General features: G+C 46.1%; 1 protein-coding gene across 1 annotated transcript; it reads left to right on the top strand.

The window, feature by feature from the left end:
• Positions 1–549: 549 nt before the first annotated feature.
• On the top strand, positions 550–16,743 carry NOS2 (nitric oxide synthase 2). The gene is made up of 26 exons (XM_066563372.1): positions 550–656; positions 1,290–1,386; positions 1,969–2,091; positions 2,181–2,329; positions 3,752–3,914; positions 4,307–4,398; positions 4,774–4,915; positions 5,318–5,457; positions 6,007–6,181; positions 6,522–6,623; positions 7,206–7,400; positions 7,750–7,832; positions 8,124–8,268; positions 8,500–8,604; positions 8,765–8,814; positions 8,907–9,081; positions 9,533–9,665; positions 10,051–10,129; positions 10,574–10,752; positions 11,381–11,544; positions 12,314–12,524; positions 12,861–12,948; positions 13,339–13,460; positions 13,986–14,134; positions 14,837–15,031; positions 15,978–16,743. The coding sequence occupies exons 1-26, from the start codon at positions 550–552 to the stop codon at positions 16,056–16,058; spliced, it is 3,444 nt and encodes a 1,147-aa protein (XP_066419469.1). The 3' UTR covers positions 16,059–16,743.
• The last annotated feature ends 845 nt before the right edge of the window (positions 16,744–17,588 follow it).

Raw genomic sequence — 17,588 nt, 5'->3', positions numbered from 1 at the left:
AGCATAAGCTTTGTACACCCTTATGTAAATGCTATGTGTTACATTGAAATAAGTGCTACAGATCTTAGAAACTACAGACTTCAGCCTCTCAGAATCCTGTTTGTCTCTGGCAGGTGGGTACACTGCAACGTGGTGAGGTTCATATATGAGCAAGATTTTTTCATTACTGTGTGATTAACACAGCAACACTTCACATCCCTTTTCTAAGCTTGTGGTCTGCTCTGACACCAATATTTGCTGCTTTACACGACCAGGGGTCATGTGAAATTCTCTTGCCAGTCTTTTAGATTAGTGCATGGCTGTACATTACACTGGCAGTGTGTTAGTTTTAGTATCACTATCCTAAGAATCGAGCCATTTTCATTTTAAACACAGACTGTTGCATCAGATCAGTTAGGCTGGCGAGTTTCTGAAAGATGCAAAAGGGAGCTGCCCTCTTGGGTAAAAACTGACCTTGTTGGTTTTTTTATGTCCTTAGAAGTGTTCCCACATCACACAAAACAAGGTTTCAGCGCAGTGAAGTAAAACCACCAAAAAAAACCGTACGAAATGCTGTGCCCGTGGCAGTTTGTGTTCAAATCTCATGCTGCCAGGAGCCAGTACCCCAGGGAGAAAGACATCAACAACAACGTGGAGAAAAATAGGAACATCCATGGGTAAGATCCTGGTTTTAATGGTTTCACAGTTTATCTTTGATTGGAAAAGGGAAGATATTAAGTGGTTTGGGTCCTGGAGGAACCCATAATGTGTTTTCAAAATACTGATATTAACCAAAGAACTGTGGGTCTCTGGATGGTGTAACTTGGTAATGAACATTAAACACTTGTGTCAAACAGTCATTGAGGATATAAATCATCTTGCTTTCTCTTTCATAGTCTTAAATTTATTTGGTGTGCTAACATGGTTTCATGTATTCTAAGTCTCAGGAGGTGTGTATGCTACAAAAATAGCAAAGTGATTATTTATACTGTAATTAAGTTGGTGAAGTAGTTCTGTGATGCATACCCAACACTTGTATACAATAAGTTGCACATGCAGCTTAAATTTCTCAGTCTTCAGGGTGTTACTTATTTCAGGTTTCATACCCTGCCTTCCTTCCTTTCCTTCCACACAGAGCTCTGGGCAGGGGGTACTGTGGCTTTCCTGCTGATTCCTGCCCACTGCCACTGCTGGGTTATGGCTCAGTTCATATTTCAGAGACAGCACTGAGCATCTCCTGCTGATGCTGAAAGCAAAGCCTGACATAAAGAACGTTGCCTTGTGCTGACTTTTCTTTCTCTCTATTGAAGCTCAGAAAAGGATGATGCCAAATTGCACAATCCCAGCAAGAAGCAGATGGAGAGGCTGCCTATCATAACTTCAGCAAAGCCCAGTGAGGGAGGAGAGGTCTGTTCCCAGCAGCATTGTTTGATGGTAACAGTTCACATGAGTGGTGCTTGCTGCTCACAACTGCTCCACGTTCTCCTGAGAGGTCTGACTGTGGTTGCAGGAGGTTGGGACTGCTGGGACATCTTTGGGTGAAAGTTCTTTTCTGCAAGAACAGAGCATTGATAAGATTCGAAGGAAGAGGGGACCCCACGGGGACTGGGATGCCTGATTCCTTTATATACCTTTGCAAATCTTTAGTAACAAACCTGTCCTGTCTCTAAAATTAGTTCATTGTTTTCCTGAGACTGTGACTATAATGCTCAAAGATACTCAGAGGGCTTACTGAAATTATAAAGGTATTTGCAGTGGCAGACCCTGTTTGATTAGTACAAAAATACTTTTTTCCTTCATTTCACATCAAACTGTAGATTAGCTCAGTAGTTTTGTAGTCAAATAATCATGTTGGAGCAGATCACATTTATATCTAGTTTCTTAAATTTAAACTGAAATATTTTGATGATAACATTAAATCTAAAATGAAACTGAAAGATATTCAATAGGTCTGAAGACAGTATGCATTTTTATCTGTTCTCTGCCCAGAATCTCCCTTTAAATGACATCAAAGTTTCAAACCAAATATCAGGATGTCCAAGACATGTTAGAGTAAGAAACTTGGAAAATGGATCCAGCTTTCTGGACACACTACACCTGACTGCAAAAGAGGTAAAATATAGAAATATGAAAGGAAGTTTTCATAAATTTTAAAATATACAGAGTGCAACATTGTTTTTTGACATTTGATTGTTTTTCAGGTTATCAATTGCCAGACCAAAGCCTGCCAAGGGTCACTCATGACCCCAAAGGGCCTGGTGAGAGGTACCAGAGATGGGCCAGTTCCACCAGAGGATCTTTTACCTCAGGCAAGAGACTTCCTCAAGCAATATTACAGTTCATTTAAAGAGTAAGTCAGCTTGATTTTTGGCTACCTCTACCTACCTCTCTGTGAGCCTCCAGGAGGGTTTGGTTTCTTCACAGCTCTTGGTAACTGTCCTGTTACACAGCATGCATTCAAAAATATATAAGGACTGTTAAAAATGCCAGATAAAACTGTCAGTGCACTTCCTGTGCTCCATCTGTCAATCCAAGTTCTTGGGAACACAGGGAAGGACTCTGGACCATGCACTCCTCAGCTCCATCCCCTTGGAGTGTGCTACATTCCAGGACATTGAGGACTCTGCCAGCATTACCTTCTGTTTTCTTGGGATTAGCTGCACTCAGATCAGTCTCAGTGTGGATAATGCCTTTTGTTTGTGCTGTTCCAAGTATCTTTTCTCTGTGTTCTTCTCAAGGCTTTGGCCAAAGATTGGAAGGCCAGTGTTGCTTCTCAGCCTTGCTCTGTGCTATCGGCATAGGCTCACTGAGCATTCTGAGAGGGGTTTGTGTTTTCACAAACACGGCCATGGTGCAGAGGCATCTTGTGGCAGGAAATGCTGGAACAGCTGCTTGATGTCCAAGGGCTTGCAGTGACATTCCACATGATGAGCTTTCAAGCAACAGTTCAGTGTTTGCTCATCCCATTAGAAAACATTATCAAACTTTCAAAGGGACTCAGCCACATAATGGCCACTTCTTTAGACACTTTGAACTCCTTTCAAATCTTTCTTCCCTCTGAATCTTCCTGAAAGTCCCTGTCTTACACACAGGCTGTCCTCACCAGCCCATTGCATCCCTGTGTCTCTGCTCATGGCTGTTTGATCACATTGATTTACACTATCTCATATGCTTGCCCTTGATCTTTCATCTTGCTGAAAATGTGAAACTCTCAGACAGTGCAGGCTATTTTCATTCTGTCTGTAAGACAACAAAACAATTTTTGTCTCTGCTGTGATAAATATTTTCTAATGTTTTGACTTCACTCTCTGTTATCAACTCAAGAATTTTAGAGTTGGTTTCCCTGACAAAGGAATTGCTCAGCAGTTCCCTTAGGAATGAAAATCCTACTTACTTAGAAGAGCTGTGGCCTTGTAAACACAATGGATCTTTGAGAGAACAGTCACTCTCAGCCTACATGTGCCCTGAAATTCACCTGTTCTCTGGTTTTTATTTCCTTGTGATTTTTTTCAAATTTATCTAGAAAATCCAAATTTAAACCAAAAACTTACACAGAATAGCTTGTGGCCAATCTGTGCATGTCTTGGGTGGTGAAAGGATAGTACCACCACTAAAATTTCTAGTATGTTAGTTTCTTCATGGGGCCAATAAGCTCTGTCCTTGCACTCCATAAGGACAAGTCTTAAATTCTGAAGCCAAAATATAAAGAGAATGTCTGCACTTTGAATGAAATTCTCATTGTTTCTTTTCATTGCTGTTTCCTGTTCAAAAGGCCAAAAATCAAAGAACAGCTGGCTCGGCTGGAAGCAGTGACCAAGGAGATAGAAACAACAGGAACCTACCACCTGACAAAGGATGAGCTGACCTTTGCTGCCAAGCAGGCCTGGAGGAATGCGCCCAGGTGCATCGGGAGAATCCAGTGGTCCAACCTGCAGGTGAGCTGTGGATCCACACCTGAGCTGTAGCCAAGTAGTCCTTGCTGTGACTCAGAAGAATGGCCTTGCCTTTGCTAGAACATGTCACTGTTTCGATGCAGGAGGACTCCCTCCTGTCCATATCAGGAGATTGCTTTCTTTGTAGTTCTCTGCTTCGTGGCTGAATGAAAATGTGTAGCAGTGTGAGTGTGGGAACCAGGTGTGTCATGGAACCAGGTACATGTTTTGGTCCTTTGTGGATTGTTATGGGTGAAAATGATGGATATAAGAACTATAAAAATGAACCTTTCCTAGTGGAGCCACAATCTTTCCTTAAGTGCATAGGAAAAATAACAACTTTGCATAACTGTTTCAAAATTAGTCTTCTTTGCATTTCTGTTGGAAACACACAGGTGTTTGATGCACGGGACTGTAAAACAGCCAAGGAAATGTTTGAGCATATCTGTCATCACATTCAGTATGCCACAAACAATGGCAATATAAGGTAGGTCTCTAATATTAATTTAAACAACAGCAATTTTAACTTAACCAACAAAAATTATATCCAGATCTGGCATCAAAAACCATGAAATGGTTTATCTAAACATTTTGACAACTTGTCTCTGCTCTTAATTTTCCTGGTACTTACATTTTCCTCTCATGTGTTCCATCAACCGTCTTGAAAATTTATAACTTTAATGGCTGATGTTACAAAACCTTTTGCAATTCCTTGGAAAAGAGATGACTTGAAGATTTGGGGAGGTGGGTAAAGAGGACAAATGATTTTATTTCTACTGATGTTCATTTGGAAATGTAAAGCATTTTCTGCTGGTCCCAGTTTCTGTGTGCAGAGTGAGGATGTGTCTGTATGTCCGGGCAGGTCAGCCATCACGGTGTTCCCGCCCCGGACAGACGGGCAGCACGATTTCCGCGTGTGGAACAGCCAGCTGATCCGCTACGCCGGCTACCCCATGCCAGATGGCTCTGTCCTGGGGGACCCTGCCACTGTGGACTTCACTCAGGTACAGCTCCAAACTCACCACCACAGCTGCTTCCCATCTTGGCTAACCCACCTCCCTGGGGCTCCCTCCTCGCGCCCTTATGCAGAGGGGTAGGGAGGTGAGGACTGAATGGGATGGTCTGCCCCACAAGTTCCAGGTGCAGGCTGGAACAATAATTCCCTACAGTTCTGATACAAAAATGCTGCCCTCCATCTCAGAACAGGGTGAGCTAATATTGTCAGGGAACACAGCCAGCACACAACCAGCACTTCATCAGCATGGCTCCACGTTGTTTGAATGGCAAAGACAACCTTTCTCACTTAGAATTTACCTCAGCAGATTTCAGAGGGTTAAAATTCTTTTGTCTTCAGATCTGGAGGGGAAACCTGAAAAGAACACAAAATGTGCTTTCTGTATTTGCAGTTGTGCATCGAGCTTGGGTGGAAGCCGAAATATGGCCGCTTTGATGTACTTCCACTTGTTCTCCAAGCAAATGGCCAAGACCCAGAAATATTTGAATTACCTCCAGAAATTGTCCTCCAAGTGCCAATGGAGCATCCAAAGTAAGCACACAGGATTTAGATAATTGCATTTTTGCCTCTGCCTCACCTTGGCAGGTTATTGGGCTGCGCCTGTGGCAGTTGTTTTATGAGTTCTTTGTCAGGATGAAACGATGGTAAATCATCCTGAAAGATAAAATGCCTGTTAGAACAATGAAATGAGATTTAAATTAAGGAAGCAAATAACCATTTTGTTGGAAAGCTTTTTTCCCAATCTACATTTCAATCATATTCAGAATTTTAAAAATCCTTATTTCTTATGCTAGTGTAATACACATGTAACACTGCACTCATAACAGGGTTTATTGCCTTTCTCTCATTGCTTTTTTCTTCTTGTTTGTTTTGGGACTGGCCTGCAGACTGCAGAACTCTGTGAAATGGTTCTGCAGTTCCTGTAGCTGGTGATTCCCAAACACTGCAATAAAAACTGGTGTGAGTTTCTGCAGACCCTGGTCCAGGGGTTCCTCCTAGAACTGGTACTCTTTATCTTCCTGGGCTTTCCTGGTTTTCAAGGAAAAGACACACAAATAATGCAAGCTGCTTGTTGGGCAGGTACGAGTGGTTTAAGGACCTGGAGCTGAAGTGGTACGCGCTGCCCGCGGTGGCCAGCATGCTGCTGGAGGCGGGAGGGCTGGAGTTCACCGCGTGCCCTTTCAACGGCTGGTACATGGGCACCGAGATCGGAGTGCGCGACTTCTGCGACGCGCAGCGCTACAACGTCCTGAAGGTGACTCTGCAGGCAGCGGGGCTGGCCTGCCGGGGAGGGAAGGGGCAGGAAGTTTTGGAAAAGAGACACTACCAGTGTTCACTGCGATGGGAGAGAACCACGTCCTGCTTTGTGAAGCTGGAACATCCTCAAGGACCAGAACTCCAAAATTCCATTTTACCTTTAATCTCAGGTGTTTCTGCTGCCATCACTTTCCCCAGCATGAGAATGACTCTTTCCCCTTCTTCTTCTTCTGCACAACTTTTTCCTGATACAAAGCTGATGAGGTTGACAAATCATGGGGTCTCAGTTCCATGTAGTAAATTTGCTTTTCCCTTTTGTCTCTCTTTATCTCATGTAGGAGGTAGGGAGGAGAATGGGACTGGAAACAAACAAACTGTCATCATTATGGAAGGACCGAGCTGTTGTAGAGATCAATGTGGCTGTGCTTCACAGCTTCCAGGTAAGTCACTGAGTGTGGGATCTGGACAGACACTGAACACTCACTGTCCCTTTTTCCTCTCACTCAATGGAGATGGCATTATGATTCCAATAGAGTTATTCTTGATTTTCACCCGAGAAAGTGGAGGAATCCATATTTCCTCACAGGTAAAGGCAGAAGACAAAGAAGCAAAGAAAGTTAAGGGAAAGATTTTCCATCCCTTTAACACATTTATCTATGTTTCAAAACCTGTGTAAAGCCATTGGATTAATATATTTTAGTTTCAATTCAAGTTTAACATATCATGACAATATGAAAAGTGGGTAAAAGTGAGTCAGAGGCTTTGCAACATGCACTCCCAGTGCTGCAGAGGTAAAATGCTGATGTTAAAGAAAAGATCTAAGAGTTCTTAATCAAAGGCCCGCGCCTCAATCTGTATCTTTACAGTAACTGCTGATAGTATTTATTTCCCATAAATACTCCCTTTACTCTGAGTAAAGTCCGTGAAATATTGACCAAAGCAAGAGGATTACTTTAGCTACCCCAGGTAGAAGGGCAGAATAGGGTTTTTAATGCATGTTTTTCTTTGTGCCATTGTTCTAGAAACAGAATGTGACCATCATGGATCACCACTCGGCCTCCGAGTCCTTCCTGAAGTACATGCAGAGCGAGTACCGCGCGCGGGGCGGCTGCCCGGCCGACTGGGTGTGGATTGTGCCTCCCATGTCAGGCAGCATAACCCCCGTCTTCCACCAAGAGATGCTGAACTATGTCCTCACTCCCTTCTATTACTATCAGGTACACATCATCAAAAAGAAAAACCGACTCTAGCAGACAACCTCAGCAGTGCAGATGCGATACGGGACCTGAGGGAGTCTGGGTGCCAAGCCCTGGTTCATGAAAGTTCACTAGACAGATTCAGAATAGCAGACAGGAGCTATTTTACGTGGGAGGTGCTGTTAGTTCTGTTGAATTCTCTGGCTTTAAGTAAAATGCAGTTTAATGCAACAGAGACTGATACCATAATATTTTTACTCAGTGGATTGTATATACAGGTTCTATTTAATCCAGCCCCTTAAAGATACACAAATTGTTTATTTACCATTTTGCATTCCTTCCCTAAAGCATAACTTCTTTTTCTTTAAAGGTGGATGCATGGAAAACACATGTGTGGCATGATGAGACCCGGAGGCCAAGGAAAAAAGAAATAAAGTTTAGCATCTTGGCAAAGTAAGTTGTTCAAATAAGATTCTTCATGCTTTGTCCAACTATTCTATTCTTGTAATGTTTCTGCTCTACTTCTTTAAAAAACATTTTTATAGTTAGGACCACTTGAGTGGTTTGAATCATAGCCTTACCTGTCCACCCTGAGGTAACATTCCTATCTAAGGTTCTTGCTCAGCTTCTGAACGATCTTCCAAAGAAAAGCCATGCTCAAGCTCAGTCTTTCCTAGCTTGTTTGTGAATCAACCTGAAGTAGTGTAGCTCCATTAAAAGTTGTGTGTGATTGTTCTTCCCCAGGGCTGTGCTCTTTGCATCCTCGCTCATGCGAGGGGCAGTGGCCACCAGGGCCAAGGTCACCGTGATCTACGCGACAGAGACGGGCAAGTCGGAGACCCTCGCCAACAACCTGTGCAGCCTGTTCAGCTGTGCCTTCAGCACCAAGGTGAGCAGTGCGAATCAGACACACCTCGTGGAGACAGGAGTTTGGCTTCTGCAGGCTTGTCCATTCTCCAAACCTGTGTTTGGAATGTTCTGTAAGTCTGAGCTGGACTAGAACTTTGATTTAGTATTCATTTAGCATAATGCCGTGTGAGTTTGGTCAGCGGTCATCTGAGATATCTAAGGCTAGTTCTTATGTGTGCTAGCAATGTCTCATGAGCTTTATTCCTTCCAGATCCTGTGCATGGATGAGTACAATATTTGTGACCTGGAAAATGAAACACTTCTTTTAGTAGTTACTAGCACTTTTGGAAATGGAGATTCTCCGGGTAACGGAAAGGTAAAGTTCACCTCAGAAGTGTGTATGAGACTCAGCTCAAAGGCCAAAGACAAACCTTTCGTTTATCTCATGTCCTTCAGTAAGATATGGATCAGGTTTCAGATCAGAGTATTCTGTCTTAAATCAGAGTATTTTTCTAACCTTAAGTATTTTTATGCAGGCCTTGAAGGACTCCTTGCTCAGACTGAAACTGCTGAGAAATAAAATTAGGTAAAAATACTTTGTTGTTTGGTTTGCATGCGATTGAGTCCTTTAGCAATCCATAGGGCAGAACACAGCGATCTTCTTTTCATCTCCTGCAGGTATGCTGTGTTTGGTCTGGGGTCCAGCATGTACCCCGAGTTCTGTGCCTTTGCTCATGCCATTGACCAAAAACTGGCCCAGCTCGGGGCTTCCCAGCTCACTCCAGTGGGTGAAGGGGATGAGCTCAATGGGCAAGAAGAAGCGTTCCGCAGCTGGGCAGTCAGTGCTTTCAAGGTGAATATAGAAATACAGCTCATATTCTGCTCACTCAGCCATTCACTTCAGTTCAGTTCCCATAAAAATGAGGGAAAATGAAGGAAACCAAACATCTGAATTTATATCTGAATTTGGAACTCCCCTCTTCTCTACTGCTTGCCTAACAAGGAGAGAGAACTGGGTCCCTTTTCTATTACTTTTTAATATCCACACAAAATTGTGTGAACCCTTTTGGATAATGGAATGCTCAGTATGAACAAGTTTAGCATCAAACATATTTTGCAGTAGATCTTTTTTGGCAATACTGTTATAGAAGTGGAACCTTACTGTGAACTCACTGAACCCACACACCAGAGGCACTAAAAACCAGCAATCTTTGAAACTGATAGCTCCTTATTAGGATTATGACAATGCTAAGAATCATTTTTTTACTGTGAATAGCCTTTATTTTTGTGGGTTTTTTATCTAGGCTGCCTGTGACATTTTTAACGTCCGTGGGAGACACAGTATTCAGTTGCCTGAGATCTACACCTCTGAGGAAAGCTGGGACCCTACCAGTTACAGAGTAGTGCATGACTCCCAGCCCATGGACCTGGCTAAAGGTATTGCTCCCACCTTCCCTCCCTCTGCCTTTGCTGCTTCAGAGGGGCTGCACTGTGAAGGTTTCTCAGAGGTGCTCTTGGCCCTGCTGGATGCTAGAATGCATCTAATGAAGTACATGGTCAGATTTAAAAAGACACTGGTTTACATTGTGTAAGTTACCTTTTCCAGCACAGTAACACTGGAACTATCACACGTTTGTACAGCCCCAGAGGAACAAAAGCTGAGATGAACTGCTTTTAGTCAGGGAATGGGGCACACACAGCTGACTGGTGGTTGGTCACCTAGGGCAAGCGTGGTTCAGTTCTCCTCTGCATATTATTAGAAGGCATTTTAAACAAACCTAATCACAAGGTTACCAAGAATCATTTCTTATTTTCTCACCAGCTCTTGCAAACATTCATGCCAAGGATGTAATTCCCATGAAGCTGAAATTCAGGCAGAATCTTCAAAGTTCAAAGTCCAGGTATGCCACCTCATTCTTTTGAATATTACAATACTACATTTTACTAAATCTTAAACATCTGAAGTGCCTGGTTATAAACATCTTCTCCCTGCAGTTATTACAAAAGATACTGGATTTTTGTACTGTCCTTAGTAGAAGCATGTGAGCTGTGCAGCCTGCAGTGGGACAGCACTTCCACTGGCTGATTCCAGGCATGTTTATTCTGTACTGGACAGAGCAGGCAGAACTTCAGCACCCAGTTTGTTTGGATACAAGTACTTCACATGCCTCGACTCTGATTTGTTTAAGTCTCTGTGAAGCCCTAAGCTGGTCTGGTATTTGGTAATGAGCACAAGGGAGCCCTTGCCAAGAGCCACTGCAGATTTATTCCTTTCCTGTGCAATCCAAGGGAAATCCTGTCAATGTAACCAAGATCTGTCTCATTTCTCTTTCTTTGCTATGCAGTCGTGTCACCATTCTGGTTAAGCTTCACTGTGAGACTAACCAGGAAGTGCACTACCTTCCTGGGGAGCACATTGGGATTTTCCCAGGCAACCAGGCAGAATTAGTCCATGGCATCATTGCCCATGTCAAGGACGCCCCTCCAGCTGGTCAGACCATCAGGCTTGAAACCTGCATTGATGGTAAGTTGAGTCTCTTTAGACAAAACAACAGAGGATGTTGGACAGATTCCTTTAAAATTCCTAAGAATTTTTGCTGACTGAATTTGATTCTGTGATCTTTTTCTCAAGTTTCAATAGGATTTTGTTGCTGCTTTTTAATTATTCTTATAATTCTTGGTTCTGATTTTGCCCTTTCTGGAAAAACCATGACTTCACCAGGGTTTGCAGAGGTACCCGAGGTGACACTGTAATTCAGTTGCTGAATTGGCCATTGACTGCAATTAAATTAATCAGCAGTTTGCTTATTGCTACATGTAAATATCCTAAAATAGACATATATGTCCTGCACATCTTTCCCATATTAGTAGGAACAATCATAGGATTCTGGAACACAGAAAGATGGTTTCCCCAAATGAAAAACTCTGCCTTTCCAAGTGGTGTTTTGTTGTCATGAAGTTTTCCGTGTCAGATCCTCCCCTTACAAAACATTGAAAACCTCACAATAACGTCTTTCAGAAGGGCCCTGTGCTCTGGACCTGCTGCACCCTCACCTGAAGGGTTATTTTGAAGGACACTGAGTTTTGCAAAGCCCTACAGCAGTCAAATACCACAGGTGTTGCTAAGTCCTTTTTCTTTCCCTCATTTCCAGGTGGGTACTGGGCAAGTCACAAAAAGATTCCAGCCTGCACGCTGCCTGAGGCTTTGACATACCTGCTCGATATCACTACTCCACCCTCCCAACAACTGCTGAAGAAACTCTCCCAGCTGGTGACAGCAGAAGGAGACAGGCAGAGGCTGGAGGTGCTGTGTCAGGTGAGCCTTAGGGCTGGAGTTTTGTTTGCACCACTGTCCACTGGGCCCTCTGATGCCCTTTGACTCTGTAGCAGAAGCTTAAGAATTTTTGTAGTGATGGATTTTTATGCCTCTGTTAGATATTCTGTGGTCTTAGAAAGCCAGCCACAGTGAGAGAAGGAGGGGTCTGAGGCTCAGCTTGGGTGTGGGAGCCAGCATCTGATGTTTCCTGTGTGGTTCTGGGTGGGTCACTTGCCTGCCTGGTTCTCTTGCCTCGCGGTGGTTTCTGATGAGACATCCCTGAAGACCTTACCTTACACTTGGCATGTGGAGGAGCTGCAGGGGAGCCGGTAGATGGTTTTGTCAGAGAATTTGCTACCCTGAGAGTCAAGGGATGTGGCTTTAGTAAGGTGTGGTGAGTGCTGGCTCCTCCTACCAGCTTCAGGGAGGCTCGGGAGGGGTCAGGACCTGGGACTACACAATTTCATGGATGTGCCATGACAGGGAGCTGAGAAATGAATTCTACTTCAGTTTCTGCATCCTCACTGAGAGAGCAGGTGTCTAAGAACATTGTAGTGGGGTTCTGAACTTCTGTGTTCAAAATTAAATTATTTCTTAGGAAACCCCAGTATTGGTCCTGACAAAGTTTTGAGAACTCTTTGTTGATTTACCTGAATATTTAATTGACTGTAAAGCAGGAATCTTATTTATAAGTGATGTTTCAAATACGCCCGCTCTCCTGAGCTCAGCATGACCTGGTAATGTTGTGGTGATGCCCTTTGGCTTGTAGAGCACAGAGGAATACAATAAATGGAAGTTTTACAACAGCCCAAACATCCTGGAGGTCCTGGAGGAGTTCCCCTCTGCTGAGGTCTCCACAGCTTTCCTGCTGACTCAGCTGCCACTTCTGAAGCCCAGGTACTATTCTGTCAGCTCCTCCTGTGACATGACAGCCAGAGAGATTCATCTGACAGTTGCAGTTGTAAACTACAGGACAAGAGGTAATGAACTGTTGTTTTCATCTCTCTCTTAATTAAATGGTATTTAGACTACATTGTGGTTCAGGGGAAAAAACCTGTCTGCCATACAACATGAAGCATATCTGTAATAAAAAATTTGCATTGTCATACCTGCAGAATAGTATCTGCAGAGCAGGTGCTCCTCCTGGGCCAAGATTTGCTAAAATCCTGCACCATCATCAGTGTATCCATGTTCTATAAATCATTACTAGACATACATTTATTTTAAAGCTATAATTTTAAGTATAAAGAATGCTTTTTTAAAAACAGAGGGCTTTTGGGTGCTATCAGAGGTGTTCTGCCTTGCTCTGCTTTTAGATGGAGAAGGGCCTTTGCACCATGGAGTCTGCAGCACGTGGCTGAACACAATAGAGCTCAATGAAACCATTCCCTGCTTCATCCGCAGGTAAAGAAAATTAGACAAATAACAGCAGCTCCTAGTTCAGCTTCTTCAGTGGGTTTTCCTTTGGATATTTTCAAGTGATTGATGAGTTGAAGTTGGAACAGCTGGGTCTGAGAAGAGAGGGAATTCCCTGTCTTCCAGAGATTTGATCTTTTACCATGCCTTTCATTTAGTAAAATTACACATCATTAGAAAATTTTGAAATAATTTTATTCCTATGACCCCATTCTCCACTGCAGAGCAAGGAAAGGGGAGGGAACAAGGAGCACCCAGTTCAGCCCCGCTGCTGCTTTCACACCAGGGACTTGGGCTGTGCTGCTCAGTCATTCAAGCAACTGAGCATGAGTTTTGGTCAGAGACCAGTTACCTAATTAACATATTCTTGCCTTTTAGTGCTAATGAGTTCCACCTCCCCGAGGACCCAGCCAAGCCCTGCATTCTGATCGGCTCGGGCACGGGCATTGCTCCCTTCAGGAGCTTCTGGCTGCAGCGCCTCTATGACCTGGAGCACAGAGGTACCTGCAGGGCCCTGGGGCAGGGCTGGCTCAGGGACACCCCCAGCCCTGCAGACACCCCCAGCCCTGCAGGCACCTCCAGCCCTGCAGGGACTGACACCCCCAGCCCTGCAGACACCCCCAGCCCTGCAGGGACTGACACCCCCAGCCCTGCAGGCACTGACACCCCCAGCCCTGCAGGGACTGACACCCCCAGCCCTGCAGACACCCCCAGCCCTGCAGACACCCCCAGCCCTGCAGGCACTGACACCCCCAGCCCTGCAGACACTGACACCCCCAGCCCTGCAGGCACTGACACCCCCAGCCCTGCAGGCACTGACACCCCCAAAGGTCAGCCCAGAGCCCCTGCAGGGATCAGCACCTCAGGCTCATCGGGCACTGCACTGGCACAGCCAGTCCATCCCCCAGGGACCATTCCCATGGGCAGGGGTCCTTTGGGGACCAGGAGGGCACAGCCTGTGTGCCAGTCCTGTGTGCCAGTGGCTGCCCAGGCACTCAGACTGCCACTGTCCCTGCGGGTTTCAGGGCTGAGAGGAGGGGACGTGACCTTGCTGTTCGGCTGCCGGCAGCCAGACCTGGATCACATCTACAGGGAGGAGACTGAGGAGATGAAGAGGAGGGGAGTCCTGAGAGATGTCTACACAGCTTACTCCAGACTGCCAGGCCAAGAGAAGGTAAGGCTGGTTCCTTTGTTCTTTAAGGGTTAACGCCTCTAGAATCATCCCTCAAGTTTAGATCTGGACTCTTTTTGTTCTTAAAAAAATGTTAGCATTTTGCTTCAGTGTATAGTGAGCAGGTTTGAGATTCTTCAAATGAAGGAAAATCTCCCTGTGCACTCCAGCACAAGCAAGCTGTGCTATAAATTGCTATAAATATAACCCCTCACTGCCATAGAGAGGTATATCCAGTGCAAGCAGCCTTTGGAACTAGAACTGGAACATTTTCAGAAACCTTGTATTTTGCAGGATTTGATTAGCCCATGAGTTAGAAATGAGTAGGCACTGGCCATTTTTCCCCATTTCAATGATACAGAGACCATGGAAATTAATTTTATGTAGAAGAATCTTGACTGGGAAAAAAACCACAACAGAATAAAAGTTATCCTCTTTTTAGCTCTCCTGGCAGTTAGGAGGCTTTGGCATGTACAAGAGTTTTTGTCTGCTCAAGTTTGATCAAGAGACAGGCCCCAGCTTCCAAATCTGGGCTTGTAAAGGGCAACCTGAAGATATTTTTCACCTTTGCTGTGGTGCAGGACAGAGCTGGAGCAGACAGGGCACTCGGAGCCTTGGTGCTCAGACCCACGATGGACTCCGAAGAGCCGGCAGCCAGAGCAGCGTTTCAGAAGCCGGGTGTGCTGATGGTTTCTGTGTTCGCAGGTCTATGTCCAGGACATCCTGCAGAGGCAGCTGGAGGCCCGCGTGTGCGAGGTGCTGCACGGGCAGCAGGGCCACGTCTACGTGTGCGGGGACGTGCGCATGGCGCGGGACGTGGCCGCGGCGCTGCGGGCGCTGCTCGCCCGGGCCCTGCGCCTCAGCCCGCAGCAGGCGGACGAGTACTTCCAGCAGCTCAAGGTAGCTCGCATCGCCGGCCGCTCCCTGCAGCGGGTGCGGCACGGCCAGGCTCGGGTGCTGGGCCTGCCGTGAGCGCCTGTGTGTGCAGGCACAGGGACCGGGCTCTGGGGAGCAGCCTGGGAGCGCCTGTGAGTGCAGGCACAGGGACCGGGCTCTGGGGAGCAGCCTGGGAGCGCCTGTGAGTGCAGGCACAGGGACCGGGCTCTGAGCGAGCAGCCTGGGAGCGCCTGTGAGTGCAGGCACAGGGACCGGGCTCTGGGGAGCAGCCTGGGAGCTCCTGTGTGTGCAGGCACAGGGACCGGGCTCTGGGGGACACACAGAGCCTGGGAGCTCCTGTGTGTGCAGGCACAGGGACCGGGCTCTGGGGAGCAGCCTGGGAGCGCCTGTGTGTGCAGGCACAGGGACCGGGCTCTGGGGAGCAGCCTGGGAGCGCCTGTGAGTGCAGGCACAGGGACCGGGCTCTGGGGGACACACAGAGCCTGGGAGCTCCTGTGTGTGCAGGCACAGGGACCGGGCTCTGGGGGACACACAGAGCCTGGGAGCGCCTGTGAGTGCAGGCACAGGACCGGGCTCTGGGGGACACACAGAGCCTGGGAGCGCCTGTGAGTGCAGGCACAGGACCGGGCTCTGGGGGATCAGCCTGGGAGCGCCTGTGAGTGCAGGCACAGGACCGGGCTCTGAGCGAGCAGCCTGGGAGCGCCTGTGAGTGCAGGCACAGGGACCGGGCTCTGAGCGAGCAGCCTGGGAGCGCCTATGAGTGCAGGCACAGGGACCGGGCTCTGGGGAGCAGCCTGGGAGCTCCTGTGTGTGCAGGCACAGGGACCGGGCTCTGGGGGAGCAGAGTGCCAGTGCTACAAATACAAAAGGCCTTTTAGTTACTGAACTGATGGATAAGGAGTAGCTGGCAGCATTTCATTCATCTCTTGGGTGTCCTTTCTTTTTGCAGAGCCAAAAGCGATACCATGAAGATATATTTGGGGCTGTGTTCCCACATGAAGTCAAAAGAGCTTTGCAACCCACCAGCTGAAGAACAAATCCACTTGTGTTTTAGACAATACTTGCACATTTGTTGTTATTTTCAAAAAACAAAGAGTCAAATCCTCCTTCTTATACTTGTTCAATCATGCATGGGTATAGGATTGTAGGATTTGACTCTTAAACCTCAGCCTTAATTAAGTAAAATATTAAATTTAACTTTTATTGCTATTTATTCTGACATTTTAATACATTACCTGAATAGTGAAAATGCAAATTATTTTTTTAATACCATCTATGCTAGTGTAATCTGGTGTTTTTTATACATACAAGGAAAATCTATAGTTTTGTACTAAGTTAACTAGAGCCGAAATCTTTTTTTAAAATGTACTGTTTATCTTTGTGACCTTATTTATATCAGATTGGTTTACTTGCATATTATCTTCACTTGAAAGCAAGTGAATTCATGGTTGTGTTGCTGGCCACGTGCCTGGATCTGGAGCAATGTTTGCAAATGAAATAATCATGTGCTGGTCCCCAGGTGGCACCACCTGCTGCACCCACCTCAGATGAGTCTGCTCAGCAGGTAGCAGTGGGGAGTTCTGCTTTGTGGACTCAGGTACATGAGCATCAGCTGTTGTTGTTACAGAGCCCATAGCAGGAAGGTTCCAAAATTTCCAAAGCACTTTGTACATTTGAATTCTATGCTCTGGTTTACTTGATTTGTTTGTAATAAATCTGTCTTTATACTCACACAAGCATGTGGATCAGTGAACCTCTTCTTGCTCTTGGCTCCAGCCTGCAAAGGCAGAGGTAACAAACAGCTCCCAGGCTGTGGTGAGGTGGGTTTGGCTCCTCCCTGAGCTAAGGGCATCTCCAGCAGTTACTGTCTGCCTAGCAGCAGTTTTGCACTTTTGTTACTGCCAGCCAAGTGTGAGTTTGCACCAGGGAGTGACACTGGCTTGAAACTGCCCTCATTCTATTTGGACTTGGGCCCTTTCTAGGTGTTGCAGTTACATCAGAAATAGTTCCTTCTCTGAAGTTACCAGGACTATTTGAGCATATTAAAAAGGTGAGATTTTCCTGCCATCCCTCATCTCCAGGAGCTGGAATTGATGAAGGCAGAGTTGAGACTCTAAAGCAGTTCTGTGTGTGAACAGTGTGTTTGACACGTGCTTCAGGACAGCCCTTAGGGCCTGGAACTGGGCTGGGTTACTGAGGTGGTTGTGCACCTTGCTGGGCTGGGACTGGACTGGGAGTTACAGATCAACACTTGCTGAAGCAATCAGTGGCTTGTTTCACTTACATTTAAGCCAAATTTATATGGCTTTGAGGGAATGCAGCATCCAGAGCAGGCTGTGTGCCAGGCACTGAGGTGCAGACAGACCTTGCTCACAGCCTCATTCTGTACCTGGTTTTGGGTGCTGGTAAAAGCCCAGGAGCTGGGCTGAACTGGGGCAGCTGGGAGAGGCTGGGCTGGCAGCACAGGAGCACTGCTGGCTGCCCTCCACCCCTGAGTGCACAGGGTGCATTCCTGGGCTTTGGGGAGCAGTCTGACATTGGGATATACTTGGAACCTGAT

The sequence above is a fragment of the Molothrus aeneus genome, chromosome 20 (assembly GCF_037042795.1).
Source record: "Molothrus aeneus isolate 106 chromosome 20, BPBGC_Maene_1.0, whole genome shotgun sequence".
NCBI classification, from domain to species: domain Eukaryota; kingdom Metazoa; phylum Chordata; class Aves; order Passeriformes; family Icteridae; genus Molothrus; species Molothrus aeneus.
This window is presented reverse-complemented; position numbering and strand designations above follow the sequence as displayed.

Excerpts from the sequence above, each read along its gene's own strand:
- NOS2 (XM_066563372.1), top strand. The coding sequence starts at position 550 with ATGCTGTGCCCGTGGCAGTTTGTGTTCAAATCTCATGCTGCCAGGAGC. Across the intron at positions 1,387-1,968 it reads AGCCCAGTGAGGGAGGAGAG|AATCTCCCTTTAAATGACAT; the intron begins GTCTGTTCCCAG and ends TTCTCTGCCCAG. Across the intron at positions 12,949-13,338 it reads ATTCCCTGCTTCATCCGCAG|TGCTAATGAGTTCCACCTCC; the intron begins GTAAAGAAAATT and ends CTTGCCTTTTAG.